General features: G+C 39.6%; 1 protein-coding gene across 7 annotated transcripts in view; it reads right to left on the bottom strand.

Moving 5' to 3' along the window:
- CDKAL1 (CDK5 regulatory subunit associated protein 1 like 1) overlaps nucleotides 1-21,304 on the bottom strand; it is a 706,117-nt gene that overhangs the window by 300,100 nt on the left and 384,713 nt on the right. For all 7 annotated transcript variants that reach the window (XM_039237460.1, XM_039237461.1, XM_039237462.1 and 4 more), the window contains one exon: nucleotides 9,634-9,800. In XM_039237460.1, coding sequence (XP_039093391.1) covers nucleotides 9,634-9,800 — 167 coding nt within the window. The remainder of the gene's footprint in view (nucleotides 1-9,633; nucleotides 9,801-21,304) is intronic.

Raw genomic sequence — 21,304 nt, forward strand, 5'->3', positions numbered from 1 at the left:
CAGACATGGACAACTGATGCCCATTTTAAATCTACCTGAGAGTTTTGCTATGTAACATGCAAATAAAGTAGTGTTTGATAATAATTTTAAAACCCTTATATTTAAAAAAAAAAAAAAAAACCCTTATATTTCCAAATTAGGGCACAATCATTATTTACTGTTTATGGACATTACAGAATTGGAGACTTCGATTTGAAAGCTGAGCATTTTCAGGCCAATTATTATTGTGGCACACAAAGGAAGATGTGGGAAGAACAGATGTATTCTGGACCAGGAAGCAACACATAATTTAGCAAATTAGTAAGAAACAGGAGCAAACTAAGAAACTGCACTTTGCTTTCTGAGAAATATGCAGAATGTCACTCTACTATTCTATGAACCATTAACTTCATTACTAACCTTTCTGTTCTACACCATGAATCATCTGAAAATTCCATTACCCACCTGATATAAAATATGAGGATTTCGTTTTACTAAGAGCTGAATTAGCAAGTGCCTAAGGTAGCCTTCAACAGGCTATCAAAGCAAAGGAATCAATAGAGAAATATCCCAGAATCAAAAGAAAAGCGTAAAGGAATGTCCGCTGGTCGCCTTACGTGTTCACTGTTCTTGGTGCTTCCAAAGGAAAGTCAAAGGCAGTTTTTCTCAATGGTTTGAGCATAAGTGACTTCCTAAATTAATGAGGAAGATAAAGCCCACAGATGGTGTATTGTACAGTTTGAACTATACTAATTTTGACAGGTGACATGGAAGCCTTCTCAGCTACTCCTGTGAAATTAAGGATTCAGGAGAATGGCAATGTGAAATGCCTTTTAAGATGCAAATTAAACCACATACATATCTAATGCCCTCCTTTATAAACTGAAATGTACACAGGAATACTAAAAAGATGGAATGCGAATATTTGTATGGCACAACTGAAATATGTAAATTTCCAGGCTTCTTAAGTATTCTAGAAAGTATTTAATACATATAATTTCCACTAGGGTTTTGTATATACAATATGTTACATATTATATATCTAACATTTTAGATATGTATCTAAAATTTACATCTAAATTGTATCTAAATTATATATCTAAAATATATATCTAAATATATATCTAAATTATATCTAATAATATATATAAGATATATATCTTACATAATTTCTAAGATGTACATTCATATTTGTATGTATATACATATATGTGTACATATGTACATACATATGCTTTAAAGTATTTTGCTTTATTAAAAGATACATTACCGACTGACATGGTTCTATATATTTGACAATGGCATCAATTTCTTTATAAAGCATTTGCTGGGAACTTTTCACTGATCTTTTTTTTTCTTAAATGTTTATTTATTTCTGAAAGAGAGAGCGAGTGAGCAAGCATGGGAGGGGAAGAGAGAGAGGGAGGCAGAATCCCAAGTAGGCTCTACACCATCAGCACAGAACCCAATGTGGGGCTCAACTAAACTTACAAACTGAAATCACAACCTGAGTGGAAACCAAGAGTTGGACACTTAACTGACTGAGCCACCCAGGCGCCCCTTCACTTATCATATGTCACACGTTTTACCCTGACATACTTCCCTCAGAAAAACGATCATCTCTTTTGGGAATAAATATGCACATGTCATTGGATTTCATGAGCAGTCTTCAAAATTTTAGGCCAATGGCAAATGGAAAAATGAGGAGATTAGAGATTGAGAAATATGGGTAGCTTTTATGACAAAGTGGATTAAAGCATCTTATGGTAACCAAAAACGATTTGATGATTTACATTCTCACAGTGGGTCCAGACTGTCTCACCTATGCCATCTGGTCATTTGGAAGCTGGGACTGAGAACCACAGTGAAGCCCACAGTGTAGGCCTCTATACATTCTTGATGGCCATATAAATAGAATTTTTAAACAATACATTTTCCATTGTGCTTCCCAGGAAGACAGAGGTAGCCAATACTTTCAACATGAGGAATATTCATTCATCCACGAAATAGTTCATTTTCCCCTGAAAACCCAGGACAAGAAGCATAAATAAGATTCCTGATGAAAAAGTTTGGAGTCTGTTCGCTATGAGGGCAGCAACAAAGAGCCATCTGTTGAGATCACGTCTATCTATTGATGAGTTCATTTCTTTTCTGGGTCCTTGGGTCTGCATGTAATCGTGAGGCTTAATCACCCAGACGGAATATTACAAACTGAGCCTGTAGTAAGAAGCAAAAAGCTATGGACATTTTTGAGGGGCTGCTGGGTTCCAGAAAAGCTTAGGCTTCTTCCGCAGGCCTGGAACTGCGAGGCTGACACCTGCCGCAGGAACAAATGAGGTTCGCAGGCATGAACGAGCTGGGACACAAGTGTGCGAAGACGCAAGTGTCTGCGGCCCAACGGAAAGTGCTGGTGTGCAGACCAGGCATGTTGAGGCGGCTACAGTACTGGAAACTGGGGAGGGGTCTGCAATCAAGGTTATGCAGAGCAGGGGTTAATTTTATCCTTTATCACAAGGGGTCAAGTCTTTTGGCAAACTGAGCCTGCACCCCCATACCCCGCCCATCCTTATCTTCCCCTGCAGAGGGGCTCTCTGCATTAGGCTCCTGGGGAAGCCTGATCAACTTTTCATTATGGATATGAATCCTTTTAATATTTTTGATGCAGGTTCCCCATCCCCCCGCCCTAGATATTCAGACAGAAACAAACTTTGGCTTCCAGTTTCAGAGGTGTCCTCTTGACATACCTCCTGAAATTCACAAAAGCCAGATTAAGAATGAAGTAAAGTGCTTTTGATTATAACTGGCCAGAAAACGGGTGCCAACAGCCAGATGAAACCACACAGTGACGTCCCAAAGCTAACGGTGGATGGCAGAAATAGATTTCTCCTTTCCATTTCCTTGCTTAAAACAAATCATCTAACCTGTCCTTCCATTTATCAAAAGGGGGAAATATCTTGTATACAACTGCACAAAGGCTATCTGCATATTTTTCTATTATGTTAAAAAGCTAAGCCTCAAGGAAAAATAATGTTAAAGGTTCCCATGTGAATTACTGACTTCAGTTTGGAAATTCGGTGCTGCTCTGATGAAACAGAAGTATAGCCAAGTACAGAGTTTGCTATTATTTTGAAACTATTAAGAATTTTTAAAAAGTCTGCCAAAGCAAACATGTTAATTAATGTTCATAAATTACTATCTGGCATATTTATTTATTGTCTTTTACCAGATAACTTAATTCTGATAAATATACAATTAGGTTAGACTATAAGATCGTTTAAGTAAATACACAAAAGTCAAGGGTAGTAGAAAAACGGATTTGTTATTGATTACAAGACTTCTCAACCAAAAACATGCAACATTTTAAATATTACTATTTATGATAAATCTTACATACTATAACATTGTAATTATATAACATAAATATACCAAATGTAAATCTCTTAAAAATCTACACATTTTAACTGAAGGTAAATATAAGGTAGTATAATATCAATGTGAATATTACTGTATTTTTAGTGTATTTTACAGAGTAATATAAATTGAAGAATAAGTAGTTTGATGTGTTCATACTCTGAATGTAGCAAAGTCCTTAATAACAAGCAATCTGCATTAGAGAGTCATCAACTTAAGCTCTCTGGACCAGGCTATAAGTGTTGTACTAAAACTCTGATACAATTTTAAGACATACAGGAATCTTAAGGGAGATAACAGTTATTTTAAATTATTCATACCACAGGGAGAACCAGAATAACTTAGATAAATAAAATCCATAGATACTTCCTATATCCCTGACCAGTCAACAGCTTTAATATCTTTCCCTTACCAGCAAACCCATAAAATGAAAAACAAGACAAACTGCCTGATTTAAATTTCTCCTCCTTGACCATCCACTGCTGACTTGCCTGATGGAGATGATAAAAGAACAGTGAAAGCTAAGAAGCAGGAAGGAGAAGAAAGAAGCTAAGAGCCTAGATAACCTACAAACTCGGTAATCATACAGCGAGCTCATTTGTTCTTACTAAAGAGCTCACCTATCACGATGTTTTAGCAGAGCAAATAAATAAATGCATCCCTCAACGTCTAGTACCTCCTCACAGACAAGTGACACGTAAGTGAGGCACACATGTAAGAACCATCCACAAAGTCTTGTAAAACTAGATGCTCTGCACGGATATGAAGATACTTCAACAGACGTGGGACGTGCAGTCAAGGAACTTGGAGCTACCACGTCATTCAGTACACATTCACTAGGTGCGTGTTATCACTGACACGGATATGCAAACACGTGAAGAAGACAGCCCCTCCCTAAAGGTGACAACAGTTTTGTTGGATGTGCAAAACTAGGTCATCCGAGAGCACCATGATGATTGCCCTGAGAGATCTGTTGGAAGGAGTCTGACAAAGCATGGAAGGAATCTGGGAAGCACTCGAGAAGACTGTGAACGATGTAAGAAGCCAGTTCAGTTGCTAACTAGTTATAGAATCTGACCAATAATTAAAACTTTCTAAGACTTGGCTTTTAAATCAATAAACTGAGGCTAATAATAATCTATATACAGGTAGCTTATTTTAAGAAGGAAAAGAGATAATGTGTAGAAAGCAATCAGTGTGGTTTCTTGAAAATAATGAGCACTTGATACATTGTACTGATATTATTATGCAGTCTTGAAAAAAAGTACCAGCAATTTCTGGTGTCTGATTAGTGGTAGACATTGTATCACTATCACTGGGTTCAATGCTCCCTGCTGGGTTCACGTGTGAACTGTGGGTTCCCTACAACCAGGAAGGCAACATTAAGCCATGTGGTTTCAAGAGGGATCAAATTCACAAGCAACACTGCTTTCTGGAAGGTCAGAGCTCATTCAAGAGGAATATGCCTGGGTGATGACCTTAGCAATATCAATCAGAAAGTAAACACATAGAGAAAATAGCTCTTATTTGCCATGACAGGGGCAATATGTTAGTCAGCACATGCAGTTGCACATAGAACATCTGATTACCTCGTTTTTAAAAATTTTATTTTAGAGAAAGAGCACAAGCGAAAAGGAGAGAGTGGCAGAGGGAGGGGGAGAAAGGGAGGGAGGGAAGGAGGGAGAGAAGAGAGAGAAAAAGAGAAAGAGAGAGAGAAAGAAAGAGAGAGAGAGAGAGAGAGAGAGAGAGAGAGAGAATCCTAAGCCGGCACCATGCTCAGCAAGGAGCCAGACTAGGGGCTAGGTGATGACCTAAACCAAAATCAAGAGCAGGATGATCAACCAACTGAGCCCCCAACGAGACCTGGATTAACTCATTATTACCAACTGTCATCACGTGGTAAGAATGGAATGAGAAAAATTTTAAGTAAAAGTTTTAGGAGTATGAAGAACCCACGGTACACAGGAGGCACCCCAAGTTACCAGGAGGACAGGACAATGGGCATGCCCTGGAAGAAGGCATCTTAAGGGTGCTGTATGTCAAGCTACACAGTGTACCTTTATCATGTGGGTAGTGCACAGGCACTGCAGACTTTAAGACCAGGTAGGATAGGTTTCAACCCATTGCTATATCTGCTGTTTTGACGTCATGTCCATATTTAATACGTTCTGCACCAACTTATAATTCTGTTTCCTTAATTCCAGGGTATTTTTGCAACATACATATGTGCATGTATATATGTTTGAGGTATCTCTTTGTCTGCTAGATCATCATTTAAAGTTAATCTCATATTTTTTTATGGCAGCAGTAAGTTAAAATTAGGGTTTGTAGATGTTCCAAACAACACATCACTACTTGCCTGCCTATTAAGGATGAAGAATTCTCCTTCCCTTCCTTTTATTCACTACACATTTATTCAATATCTATTATATAAAGAGTTACACATAATGTACACTTTTTTAAAATAGGTTGCACACCCAACGTGGGGCTTGAACTCAGGACCCTGAGATCAAGAGTCAAATGCTCTACTGACGAAGGCAGATATGCATCCTTAGACTCTTGATAAAACCTTAGAAGTGGATGCTATGTTAAGTCTAATATGTATCTTCTGTTCCTATGAAGACTAAATAAAAAGTAATGTCAAAAGACCTTATTTCTCCATACCACACTTTAAAAACATTATTTTTTAATGTTTGTTTATTAATGTTTGTTTACTTTTGAGAGAGAGGCTGAGTGTGAGCAGGGGAGGGGCACAGAGAGAGGGAGACAGAGAATCCGAAGCAGCTCCAGGATCTGAGCTGTCAGCACAGAGCCTGATGTGGGGCTCGAACTCACGAATGGTGAGATCATGATGTGAGTCGAAATCGGATGCTTAAACGACTGAGCCACCCAGGCATCGCTAACGTTTATTTATTTTTGAGAGAGACAGCACAAGCGGGGGAGGCACAAAGAGAGAGGGGCACAAGGGATCTAGAGAGAGCTCTACCCTGACAACAGAGAGCCCAATGCGGGGCTCAAACCCATGAATTGTGAGATCACGACCTGAGCCAGAGTCGGACACTCAACTGACGTAACCACACAGGCGGCCCCACACCATACTGTTAAATAATGATGGAAACTTTGATACTTTCCTTTAAATGATTTACCCTTTAAATAAATAGTTTAAGTAAATAAATTGTTTAAACAAACAAGCAAGCAATCAAGCAAGCCAGTAAAAGTGTTTTAAGAAAGATCACCCAAGAGATCAGGAGAATATGAAGTAAACGGAACCAAAGGGAAAGAAAACAGCCTGGTGAAGTGCTCCACAGTCGAAGTCTGAAGCAGGAAGCATCTTCCAGAAACATAAGGTGGTGAGCTCCTACATGTACAATTGTCAAGGAACCCTTACTGTGGGGCAGTTCAGCATCTGAACAGGGTTTCTTCTGACCACACATCACTGTTTTAAATGCCATCACTGTCTATCATTTGCTGGTGTTATTTTTTGTTTTTATCTTTTGTCCTGTTTTCTTTTTTTCTCCTCATTTGGTGAACTCCCTTCAGCACGCTTTAGGTAAGCCACGTGGTTTCAGCGCCCCGGGCTTGGGGAGAGGAAAATGGGGACATAAAACGTCCTGGCCCGTGCAGGCTGAAGCTCACCCGGTGTGGCCTCCTCTCCCTGAGGTCCCAGTTCACCATGTCCGCAGCTCAGTCACCTTTCCCGTCACACACTGGGCGACGTGTTTGGAGAACACCGCAAGCTCTGGGCTCTCCCGCTCAAGAAGGATGAGAAAAACGGCCAAGGCCAAGGTGTAAAGACGCTGTCAAAGTGTCCAAGGAAGACTCTGAAGGTTGGTATTTTCGGACAGCACGGGTCTTTGACTCTTGCACATCTCTGCGTGCTTCACTTGCTCTACTTTCCTTCAGACTGCTCCCTCCCTTGGTGTGCTGCAGCACACTCGGTTACTCCCAGCTTCTCACGGACACGGGAGGGAGTGGCTTTCTTTGGGACAAACTCTCACCCTTGAAATTCATTTACTTTGGCATCTTCTGTGGCTTCTTCTGACCAGAATGTTAAGACGTGAAAGTTCAACGCTATAGAGTGAGCTCTATAATTTATTTTATGAAGAAGGCCCTTCCTTTATTCACTCACTTATTAACCCACCACTGGGTAGGGTGCATCGAGACATGAATATGACAAGGTCCTTGCCTTGTGACGGTGACAATGTAGGAGGGAAGGCCAACACTGTAGATGTCTTAACACCAAAAATTTTATTTTCATTTTATTTTAGTTTTTGTTTTTTTGTGGGTTTTCTTTTTTGAGGGAGACAGAGGGAGAGAGAGGGAGGGAGGCAGAGAGAGAGGGAGACACAAAATGCAAAGTAGGCTCCAGATCTGAGTTATCAGCACAGAGCCCAACACGGGGCTTGAACTCACAAACCATGAGATCACGACCTGAGCCGAAGTCACATGCTCAACCAGCTGAGCCACCCAGGTGCTCACAATGAGAACTTTAAAAAGGTAACACCATGACAATCAGCACCTGTTATCACTCTAACCATCATCTATGGACTAAACATCTGGTGTTTTCCCCTGTAAAGTGTAACACTCTGTTCACAGCACCTCCTGTTGATTTTCAGAAGCTCTCGGGGAGCACCTACTTGGAGGTCAACAGCTCCAGCACTTCTTTAGATACCAGGAACTAGCATTTGCTATAAGTGTAGCATTCCTTTCTGCAACCTTGAAATTAGAGCGCTGAATTCATTCCAAGAGGTACTTTATTCAGTCACTGCAGAGCCAGTACAGGATTTCCCACTTATGTTGACTCCCTACATGAACTTCTCTGACTGTAGCTATTCTGGTTCCCTTAATTCTCAATGAGACTTTCCTCAAGCCACACATCTACCGTATCACCTGGTGTATACCTCACATTTGCTGCAAACCTCACATTCACTGCTACAACTCTTACCATATTTGAGTTTTACCGAGAGTCACTTGCTTTTATCAGGTGTTGAGTCAAAGGGTTACGTTTGACATTCCTGCAATTTACTTTTAAGTAGCGAATCTTAACTGCCCCACACGGTCCTAACTACCAAAGTTAACCTATAAATCATATACATTTACTACAAAGATCTGGCTAGGAATATGTGAATAACAAAATGGAAACTGCTAAAATTATTTCATTAAATATTTATAATTACAATCAGATTGCTACCAAGTATGTTTTCAGAATTTCTCAAATACGTTCCTGGTATTAGGGAGGCTTTTTAAGCACAACTTCAACAAGTATAGGCTTCAAATCAAATCAACAGAAAACAATCTTTTAAATCACTGAATATTCATTGGGATTTATGCCTCAAATTTTAGCAGCCATAATTGCTTTTAGATTTTTGGAATGTTACTTTTCTGCACAAACTAACTGCAAAGAACACAACCGATAAAAATATAAGCGACGTGTTTCTATACTTTGCACTTGATTTTCCTAGAGCAGTTATTAGATTTCTTATGGGTCTGGTGTAATTACTTTATTTCTCAAACACCTGTCACGGATCCTAGCACGCACTTTTTCATTTAAATGGTTGTTTGCTTGTCTGTGCTTCTGGCTCGTATTTACCGTGGCGTTGGTCCTGACCTATCACTTACTTGTACCCATGCCCATTTTTCTAGCTTAACGGTAAGCTCCTTGAGGGTGAGCACCTGACCAAGGGAAGGGATACAAATGAACCCAGGCGTCCCCCGTCACCCCACACCCTTATTTTTCCACAGTGACCACAAGAGCACCAAGGAAGAGAGTATCAATCCTTGATTCTACTCCATCCCTTCACAACCTGCAGACAAAGGGAGGAGATGTAAAACATCCTCAGAGTTCCAGCCCAGTAGCCCTCCAGACGGGGCTAACAGTAGCTCGGGTAACACGTGTTCATGACAGGTCGCGAAATTAATGCAACATGTTAGCACCCCGGAACCAGGCTGGGGTACCAAGTGGGGGAACCAAGGCAAATTTATGCAATGGAAGACCGAAGAAGAACTGCAAAGAAGAAACAAAGAACTGTCATGTGATGGCAAGCACTGGAGAAACTGAGCAAAACCCGGGTGTGCGGACTGACAGAGGAGGATTTGAAATTCTCGACTTGTTCTTAATAACATGGGACTACAAAAAAAAATGTGCAAGATGTTTTCAGTGTAACTCATGTGATGAGGCTGAGGCTGCCACACTGTCTGGACTGGTTTGTTGTGTCAGTACGGAAACGAGATGCTTCTCCTTACCTCCAGATGCTCTAAAATATAGGGGGGATTCGTCATGCCAAGCCTCAGCATCGCTCCCTGCGGGATCACTTCAACCAGTTCCCACAGCAGTGCGGGGAGACTGGTGCCAATGTCTCGGCCATAAGCCCCCGTGTCCTCACTGGTCAACCAGATCTCACAGACGCCCTCTGTGAATCAAAGGAGAGAATTCACAAATCTGTTACAGAGCTGTTTCCTTCATCATACAGCTGCTCACTCTGTTTAATGCAGTATTACTCAACACCACTGTGCAGGCAGTCTGGGTATTCAATGGAAGAGAAAAAGCAGCTTACCCCGTGGTGGCACCGGGTTATTAAGTTCATTTTCTGAACACCAGAGAGTTACCACAAGGCTGTAAATTATCAGCGCGTCCTATGGAGTGATTAACATTCACAGCCAATCAGTTCAACCGCGCTTCCTCCAAAGGACTTTGATCAGGACGAAGGCTACAATCCCATCACAATGGACACCTATTTTATTGAGCACCGAAGCCTTGGAACTGAGATAGTCACTGTACAGAAGTGGCACTAGCAGGAGTTAATTCACTCATCAGTGTGTGACCCACCCAAAGAAAGATGTCAAGTATGGTTCAAGTTTAACTCACAAATTATTAATTATGAGATAACCCATTTCTCCTGCAGTAACTGCTCTAATTGGTTTTCTTTATTCAATTAAGAATAGAGTGCACTGTATTGCTGCACTCAAAGAAGTTGGCTGCTGTATAAATTAAGTATTTGGATCGAAAAACATGTTTACTGACAGCTGGCATCCTATTTTCCATCAATCAGACATTCATTAGGAGGACGTGGACACTTTATATGTTTTGTTGTCACTGTTATTATAAAGAATCCCAACTTCAAATATTATGGCCTACAATAACATCCTCCCAAAAATCAAAAAGAAATACTTCTGGATAACCTAGTATTATTTAAAATGAATAAAACCGAGTTAGCAAGAGCCACCTAGGTTTTCAGAACCTTTCTGAAAGCATGATCGATTAAAGGATTAGCCGATTTTAAAAGGCCAAGCGATTCTCACAAAGCTAAGACCAACAGTCAAATAGCCCTGTGAAATTTGTTCATGCTAAAGTGATTTGTTGCTTCAGAACATACCTCAACACATACACAAGGCCCAGAAAGACCACAGCCCCACCCGAAAATATCATTGTCTAGAAAGAGCCTTCAAATTACAATCTTAAATTGTCTCTAGTTGATGGAAGAGAAGAATTTCAAAAATACACTGAAATATTCTAAGCCAAGAGCGACAACAAGTAAGACACACAGCTTTTAGGTGAGTGTGAACTTACAACCTTACAGAAGAGAGTAAAGATCTTCCCTCTCTTTAACGTCCTCCCCAGAAATGGACAAATAGACATGAAGTTGAGATTTCCAATAACTATCTTTCCTTTAGGATAAGAGACAGATTTACCTTGTTCCACCCGCCCCCCAAAAAGCTAGCCAAACCACATAAAAACATACCTACTTTTCCCTATTTGTCTTTCTTTCTGAGACATGCACACCCTCACTCACACCCACACAACACAGAAAATACAAAAGGAATAAAATTTTAGTTTCCTGAAATTAAAGAATCAATAACTTAGCGTAGAAACAGAAGGTATGAAAAAAAAAACCCAACTCTATTTAAAAAGTTGGAGGTGTTTTCAGTATTTGCAAATCAGTAGTGCTATGAATATATGGATTTTCTTTACCTAAATGTAAATGTGCAGCTTCAGAAATCAATAAACAATTACTTAGTTTTAATCATTTAATAAAAGGTTTTCTCTTCAAAAGAAATACCTTTGTGTAATCTGACAGTTTTATAAACACTCTCTGTCCGTGGACTCAATATTTTCCTTTTTTTGTTTTTTAAAAAAAGAAAGGGTTGCAATTAATGGTATCATCTTTATTTTAGTATTACACATGCCATCGACACTGGACTCCTACAACCTTTTTTTTGTTTGTTTGTTTTTAATCTTATCACAAAATCCACTCCAGGAAAAGACATGGCTAAGTAACAACATAAATGGATTTTAAAACACTCTGAAAGAGGTTATAAAAACAGGACATTATCCATGATTTTCCAGTTACTGGCACTTGAGCAACACAATATGAATATTTTAAAATGAACAGAATAATTTTAATTTATAATTTTTCCATCCAAATGGTTCCGTGTCACGCCTTATGGAGAGGGAGCGGGCTCCTGGAACAGTGCCTTGCTGGTGCTAGATGAATACAGAAGGGGGGAAATCACTGTGAATAGAAATGGAAATAATATCCTCGCAGAAAACAGCAGCCAGCTCCTAAAGCTGCATAGGTGGGGACCGATAGCCTCCTGGTGGGCTGAAATTTCAAATTAAATCACATAAAGAGGAAGCAGCTGTAACATTAAATCAGCAACAACAGGAATAATGGTCTTGATGTCTCCACGATCAAGGCTGCTAAAATGCTCTCTATAAGAGCAACCTGGTTTAACACACAATGAGAGAACATGTGCAAAACCGGAGACGCCCGGACCTTGGGAGGACTGGGCCTTGCCAATTCGATCCAGACATTTATCAAAGAGGATTCTGTTCTTAATCAAAGAGAGAAAGTCCGATCTCACAAAGTCACATTTCAAGAATTCGAATGAGCGCTGATCCTCCAAGTAGTTAGGATGCGGGAAGTCATCTCCTACTACAGGTGAAGCTAAACGCAGAATCCCCATCCTGACGTCCTTTTCTCCAGGCAGTCTTGTGGCCTGTGGGGCCAGCTTGCGTACGAACTCATTAGGGAAAGGGAAGGCGGCTGTCTGTGATCACTGATGGATGCGGGGACACAGGCATGCTTCTAGCTGCACATTTAATTGGCTATACTTATGGACAGAAGGGCTTGCCTAAGCAGCTTCATTCCTTAAGGACTTTAGCTACAAGCTATATTCCTCTGCACATTCGTTTCTTTATTGGTCTAGCAAACACTGACAAGGCCCTTCCCTACTATGTGCCCAGCATCCACTCAAGGTCATGACAGACGTGGGTTCATCAAATTTCAGTCATCTAACGCCGGCTGTTACCCAGGAGTTGGCAGGGGGACATGAACAGACACCCTGGAACCTCATATATGTGCCTATCGATGGCGGTGGAGGCAGAGGGGGCGGGGGGGGGGATACCAAAGGACACAGCCTCAGAAACCAGAACGAGAGGTGAACTGGGCTGGCTCAAAGTGAGGATGATGTCAGCCCCAATGAGATAGGCCCAGTCTGCACTGTAACAGGGACTTTGATGAATACATGTCAGAAAGACAAACACCCGAAAATAAAAAAGAGACACGAGCAGGAAGAACTGAGATAAGAGAAGTGAATGGCCACTAAAAACTCCCAGGCCTGTAAAAATAAATACACACAAAAAAAGAAAGTGGTAGGTGGAAAAGTGGGAGACAGGAATTAGCTTTTTATAAGCATCTAGAAGAAATTTCCAAAAACTGTTCATCTATGTCGATTTTTGTTTGTTTTCCGTTAAATTATTCATTCTGCCTTTTTAATGAACGTTACGTTCTTCAGCTCATCTACGTCCTTTTGTGGTTGTTAATTCTGGGGGAAAAAAGAGCAAATACTCAGAAGGAATGGAATACATCTTACCAGGAAAAATCCTTTAAAAAGGTGTTATTAGAATCCGTTATAATTTTACCCAAGTAATTCTGGATCAGTCTATGGCTGAGACACACAGTGCTTCCCTCCCCGTACCCACTGCCACCCGAATGGAGAGCCACCACCACAGCTGGATTTTGATCTCTGCTCCACAGTAATGTGAGATGGCTGAGGACAGAAAACGGAGAAGACATACAAGGTTAACAATAAAAGGAAGATAATATCCTCAATGAAAGAGTCTCACGACAAAGAAAATCCTTTACGAAAAATCAAACTTTGCCAAAACTCAATTTCAAAACATTAGGACTTACTGTAACTTGTCCAATGTACGAGCTCCACTGTAAAAAATGAAATTATGGGTGAAGATGGAGTTCATCTGATTGGACAAGTGATTTTTTTTCCCTCCAGTGGCTCTTGCTTTACGATCGGGGAAAATTTCTACCACACTAAGGTGTTTCATTTATTCCACTGGGAGGAGAGTCTCAAAAAGTAAGGATTACAGAAACACGAAAACTGTAAACAATGATTAATGGGGTCAAAAGTAAAAGAGCAGCAGATAGCAAGACATGACACAAAATAAAAACATTTTTAAAACGTTACCTCAAAGTCTGCTCCATGTTTCTTCCTCAGAAACGGGTGCCCTCCCTCCCACCTTGCCCCTACATTACTAGCCTTGCCTTTTCCCTCCTCCTCTCAGCTCCTCCCCCTCCTCCATCTTCATCTTCAAAGGCCAACGTGGACTGTGAATTAAACATACATTATGTTGTATTTAATATGTACTCAATTCTTTGCTCTTAATTCCTGAGGCTCTCTTTAAGGGTGACAGGGCATATTAATTAGATTATTATGGGTTCTTTCTTCTTCAAGAAAACCTTAGAAAATTCAGAAATAAATATGATCCTGTGTTTAAGCATTTGAAAGGGCCGTGGAAATTTCTTCAAAGGTGATGTTCTGAAGTAAAAATATATACAGGCAGCCTCCTACCTAGTTAATCTATTCATTTTATAGTGAATTAGACACTATAACTTGTTTGGTCCCTTGGTGGCTCAAGGGGTTTGGGTTTCCTTTTCAATTAAAAAGAAAAAAACAAAATAACAAGATTATTAAAGACAGCACCATAACAGGGCCAACCATGGCTATCTTTTATATAACAATGATTATCACCATTAAAGATTCAATAAACAGGGCACCATAAAAGACAGGTATTAACTACCTAATTCTTCAACTATCTAGCTGTTTATACTACTTTTACAAATTTAAGAAAAAAGTTATCAGCGACCTGAAGGTGTTTTCTGTTAATTTTTTATTTTGAACAATGTTACACTTACAGAGAAGTTGTAAGAGTAGTAGTACATCAAATACCTGCACTGCCTTCACTCAGACTCAGGAATATTTTGCCACAATTGTGAGCTCTCTCTCTCTCTCTCTCCACATGGACAAACATCCATGGTCCACCCCCCCCCCCGAATTAGTTGTAGACATGTGGCACTTTACATCTAAATATGGCAGCACGTATCTTCTAAGACTAAGAACATTCTCCTTCATAATCACAATACAATCCCTGCTCTTGGCCAACCTAACATTGGACAACTCTCACTGTAGCAGAACTGAATTACTTGTATTGCCTTGCGCAAGTCCTGCAGCTCAGGCCTCTGTGCTTTAGCATATACTGTTCCCTCTGCCTAAAATGTCTTCCAGTCTTCTCTGCATAATGAATACAATCTTATGGGAAATTTTCATGACCACTCAGACTGATTTAGATGCTCCCAAGCATCTTGCGCAAAATTTTGGATCACGATGCATTATTATTATTGATTTGTTGGTTTCCCTGACAGGATGTAAGCATCTCCAGGAAGAGGCACAAAAAACTTACTGATACATATATGCCTAGAACCTACTACAGTGCATAGCACGGAGGTAGCACTCAATTAATTTTGGTTCCATATATATAAACATATATGAATATACATGTTTACACACACACATAGAGTGTGTGCAAAGGAGTATAGTAGGCTCTGTATCAGGCAGTAAGGAAATGCTAAATTAAATTTTCTTTGAACAATACAGAAATGCAGCTTGAATGCTGCCAAGTAGGTTGCATGGTCTCTTAACTTCCATAAGATTAGTAGTCTTACTTAATAAAGAGCCCTATTATAAGGGCTCCTGGGTGGCTCAGTTGGTTAAGCTTCCAACTCTTGATTTCTGCTCAGGTCATGATCTCATGGTTCATGATATAGAGCCCCATGTAGGGCTCTGCACTGACCATGCAGAACCTGCCTGGGACTCTCACTCATCATCTCTCTCTCTCTGCCCCTCCCCTGCTCATGCACACACACGGGCTCTCTTTCTCTCTCTCTCTCAAAATAAATAAAGAAACGTTTTTTTAAAAGTTCCCTATAATCCTATAGTGATAGCTGGACAGCACAGCAAGTGAACACAAACTATTTTCATTTACTTAAAAGTGAGACTTTCCATTTTTTATAGGTAAATTCAGATAGATCGATTATCCATGAAACAATTAAACTTCAAAATTATCTTTTTTATTGCTTTAATAACAAGAGCTAACAGTATTTCAGAGCATCCTGACCTCGGTGATTACAGTGCTACAAAGAGAATAAGTCGTTGACACAAATTGATAATGTTGTTGCTACACAAAAACACCCTGTTTAATTTCTTTCTTTTGAAAGGTCACCATCAGAAAGAACCCTGTTTGTTTTCATACTTCTACAAGAATCTGGAAATAAAGGAAAGCTAAAAACAAACTAAACATCACAAAAGGATGACACATCTGAAAACAAGGCATCTGACTCCCCAGGCTCAAAAACTGGCAATAAGCCTCAATGAGGCAGATTAAGTTTATCCTGTTAACACCACAGGGTGTTTTGTTCCATATATGGGCTTCTCTAATACCCCTGGAGAGAATACAGACCATAGCATCTATGGATGGGCCCTCGGATACTTTAGCAGGATACGCAGGGAGATTATTATATTTCCTCTAAAAAAAAAAAAAATCACCAGAGACTCAACTCGCAGCAGTATAAACATTACAGACATAGAAGGAAGTAGGAAGAAGAGAAAAAGAAAATAACTAGATGCCTACAATACAATATCTTGTTCATAGAAAAGATTAACATCAGGTGATCATGGTGGTAGACAGAAATTTACCTAGACTCCAAACTAAGTTAACAAGTTACAGAATAGTTTAGAGCATAAAGGAAACTAGAAGCAAAGCATTTTGTGTTTTTTGGGTCAGTGAACTCAATTATAGAATGAAAGACAAACAGAACGAAACTGTAAAAGGACAGAATCTTTATGACTGATGTTGTAGGGTCATAAAGGTCCTTCTCAAAAGTGAATGCCACCAAATCTACAAATAGGACCTGAAATTCTGTAGTTACAATCAGGGAAATCTGACTTTGAAGAAACAAGTCATAAGTTAATAATTTCAAGTATTTAAACAGCATATATAGGATTCTACTTTCCATCACATTCTTATATTCAGTCTGAAGGTGCATCAGGTGTACAGTTTAGGTCCTAATACAAATAAAACACCATTCATTCATTCATTCATTCATTCATTCATTCATTCATTCATTCTTCTAGCAGGTATTTGTTGAGTATTATTATGTGCCAGGCACTGTTGCAGATCTTAAAACAAGGTCTCTGACCTCATGAAACACATTCAAGTGAGCTACAATAAACTAAAAGATGAATAATACACTTTCAAGTACAAGTAAGTGCTAGAACATGTCTGAGAGCAGGATAAAGAATGAGTGATAAAGTGTCTGGGACGGGACATTGCTATTTTTGACAGGGAACAGTTGAGGAAGACTCAAGAAGACATGGAACCTGAATGAACCAAGGTAGTAAGTAGGCGACGTGGATCAGCCTTCTGGAGGAAGAGCACTTGAAGCAGACAGAATATAGGATCTAATATCAGCATGTTTACAGTCCCCAACGAACCACAAAGGGGTCAGTGTGGTTGGAGTGGGGTGGTAGCAGAGGGAGGAGTTTGTGGTGAAAAAGAATTATAAAATGGGAGCAAGTGGTGATAGAAGTTGTTGCAAGAGGTTCAAGCTCACAGAGCAGAGCTAAGGGGAACAAAAATTACATGTTGATAACCTATTCACTGTCATATGCAATGAATATGCAATATGTATATTATACTTGCTAGTGAGAGCTCTCAATAACTCTGTGTTTTAAGATATTCTCATGTTTAAGCTCATGAATATTCACTGCCATTTCAGAATTCTCAAATCACTATATTTAGTGTATAAGAAGAAACAGGAAAAGGAGTAACAGATAATGTCAATGTCCAGTCTGTCTAAAAGAAATTACTTTCCCTCACTCTTTTATTTTTTTTGGAGGGAGAATTTACTACAATAGACTAAAATGCATGAAATCAGACTCACAAATTTAAACAGAAACAAGTAAAAGGAATCTGAGACCATAACACACTTTTGCTTCTTAGTTGGTAGCACCCAGATGGAAAGGAAGTGGTGACTGTATCTTATCTCTTCTCCTAAGAGATCCCCTTTGCTCCTCTCCTTCGACAGAGCCTAAGTATCACGAAGGAGCCTCCCCACTCACTCTGTATCGCTCACACTGATGTCCAACAAACAAACATCTACCACAAACTCAGACAGTCTTCAGAGTTTGAGTCACTGCTACAATTCCAGAAGGGAAGACAAATAAAAATAACTAAGATAAAACCTCTTATGAGGCAGAAAAAGGAAAGGATGAATTCATTTTTCCTTACTTAATTAAAGAAAAAAATAGGCTCGCCTTCAAGAATCTACTACCCACACACCAAGTAACTATAATGATAAATAGCATAATTCAGATCAGTTTGGCTCTTTTCGGCTACGGTAATTGGCAGCTGGGTTAGTTAAAATATTCTTGTAAGGGTTTTAAGTGTGCCCTTTCCAGGTCTGATGTCTTTGATATCAGAATTTTTCTTTTCTGGTGAAGAAAAAGTAAAAAGGGGTGTGAGGGGTTGGTGGCAGTGGTGAGTACTATTTCTACATAATGAAAAAGTAAGGTGCAGCTCTATGACAAAAAGTATTTAAAAGTTTCCAAGTTTTATGGAGAAGCTGGTAGTTGTGCCTTAAGGAGAAAAGAATAATCAGAAAAGGAAGATCTGCTACATACTCCATATAGCAAAGATGTTAATGATCAGCTACCTCTTCAATTTAAAATTTCGTAAAAGAAAGCACTACAAACACTTGCAGGTGGTAAGTGTGATTTTAATATTTATTACAATAAAATAACATGTATTCCAATAACCACTTAAGTTACCAAACTATACTAATTGAAATTCTATCTACCAACAGGTGTTTCAGTGGAGGAACCTGTAATATCCAGTATAAACAGTGGACTCTTGTACTGACAACAACACAAAATTTTAATGAAAAGGAAATACAGGGGCGCCTGGGTGGCTCACTTGGTTAAGCAACCAACTTTGGCTCAGGTGATGATCTCGTGGTTTGTGAGTTTGAGCCCCGCATTGGGCTCTGTGCTGACAGCTCAGAACCTGGAGCCTGCTTCAGATTCTGTGTCTCCCTCTTTCTCTTTCTGCTCCTCCTCCACTCACATTCTTTCTCTCAAAAGTAAATGAATATTTAAGAAAACTTTTTTAAAGGAAATACAGTGAGGCCTTCCATTTCTGTACATGAAGGGTTAACTGTTAAAGGAATTGCCGCAGTGCTATCAAGAACGAGAAAATCTGACAAAATGTATGGAACAACAATCATCAGACAAGTAACAACGAGCAGTTCAGGATGGCGATTTCTGAAAGAAGCAAACAACGTGAGCCCTATGGTTACCCATCTTACTTTCTAGAGGCATTTTTTTTTTAAATATTTTATTTATTTCTAGAAGAGAGAGAGAGAGAGCATGAGCAGGGGAGGGTCAGAGAGAGAGGGAGTCACAGACTGAAACAGGATCCAGGCTCTGAGCTGGCAGTCAGCACAGAGCCCGACGCAGGGCACGAACCCATGAACCGCGAGATCATGACCTAAGTGAAAGTCGGACGCTTAACCGACTATGTCACCCAGGCGCCCCTCTAGAGGAATTTTCTAAGCCACAACGCAGAAAAGGGGAAACCGAACAGAGCCCGGTGATCTTGTTGAGTGGAGAAGACAGAGTTTGAAGCTCAGAAAGCTACAGTACAGGTTAAATATTATGGAGGAGAGAGCTGCACAGACATGGAGCTCCAAAGATCAGCAGAGGGCTCCGCTCCCGGTTCTGGAGAGGAAAGAATGCCAAGGCTGGGGAAAGGACCACAGGAGAGCCGTAAGCCAGACAAGTCCTAGAAGTCACATAGGACCAAGAATGGTTTGTGTTGCTAGAAGCCAAAGAGGATTTTAGGAGACACAGAGGATTCTAAAACACATACAGTCCTGAGGAGGCTATTTGCTTTAATGGTTGAGGAAAATCTGCATTAAACTAGAAGCTGCTCTAGACCCATGCTAGCAGACCTTAAAAGAAAGCCTCGAGAGATCAACGTAATTTCAAATAACTGAACTCTATGAAAGAACAAGTCCAAGACTCTTTAAAGGAAAACAATAAAAGCCATTGTTCAACAACATCAAACTCAAAATACCTACCATCCAAACAAAAATGAGCAGATATTCAGACAGGAAGGAAAATATTATGTTTATAATCAGGAGAAACAACAATTAATAGGGACAGAGTCATAAAAGACAGAGGTGATGAAATGAGCAGACAAGGACATTAAAACAGCTATTGTATATGTGGTCCATGTGTTCATAAACTGTGAATATGACAAGAAAAGAAATGAAAGGCATTAGAAAAACACCCTATGGAAACTTCTGAAGATGAAGTTGAAGACCTAGTGACATAAAATATCCAAAATGAAGCAAAGCGCAAAAGGGCTGAGGATAAGAACGGACAGAGCAGAATACTACCAAGCCAAGCAACACATGCAGAATTAAATGCCCTGAAATAATGGCTGAATTATTTCCAAATGTGAAGGTTGACTGTGTAAATTAAGCATGTATATTTGAACCCTTGAGCAACCCACAAGCAATCAATCAGAGGTACAGCTTATAAGACATTCGTGGAGGAATCCCATAGTACTCAATCCAGAAGAAGACAGGAATAAATGATGGGGATGACAATGAACTACTGATGAAATCATCAGAAAGATACACACGGGAGGGAGGCTTCAATATTCTCTTCACTTCTTTATTTTTCTTAAAGAAAGGTCTGAATTGAATATGATAAAATGTTAAAATCTGACACAGCTACTTTGTTTTTTTAACTGTGTTAGTTTCTAACTAATGGTGATAGTTTAATACATTCTGGAAATGTTTTATAATTTAAAATGTGAATAACAAGTAATAGTCCCTGTGATTAAATAAATGTTAGTAGAGTCCATCTTCTTCCATTTTGTAAACCACTTGAAAGAAGCTAAATCACCCAATGAAGTCAGTGCATCTTAATTTAAGTGGTTGTATGAGCATAATCAAGTGCAATGACCTTTATTAAATTCTGCTATGTGAGGCTAATCTAGACAGCTAATATTCAGTATTTAAAAACAGAATGTTAATGCTCCTCTAGCCTAAGGGGAAAATGTGAATGCTGTTTAAAAATACTACCTCACAGGGGGTAAAAAATGATAGTTTCTTACCATCAGTAATTCCACTTTGCATAGAAAGATAAAATATAGCTGTCTGGTGACACTAGTGACAACAGCAAACCACCAGCTTCCTTGACCTCATCCTTTTCCTGCCCCGATGATTCCACCTCGGGGCTCTCCAATTTGTACCCAGGTATGATGTAAGACTTTAATTCTGCTACACTGGAGAGTAGATGAAGGTCACTTTTCTCCCTTGTCATGGTCCATCAACTGGCCACTCACCATGGTTCACTGAAAACAGATTCCATCACATCTTTTTTTTGTTTGCGGTACTATACCTACTACAATGCATGTTAAGGAAATTAATCAATGCATCTGAATAACAAACACAAAAGATATTTGTAAAAATCACAATTGGCTAGTTAGAAA

The sequence above is a fragment of the Hyaena hyaena genome, unplaced genomic scaffold (assembly GCF_003009895.1).
Source record: "Hyaena hyaena isolate Hyena2069 unplaced genomic scaffold, ASM300989v1 scaffold_125, whole genome shotgun sequence".
In the NCBI taxonomy this organism is placed as follows: Eukaryota; Metazoa; Chordata; class Mammalia; order Carnivora; family Hyaenidae; genus Hyaena; species Hyaena hyaena.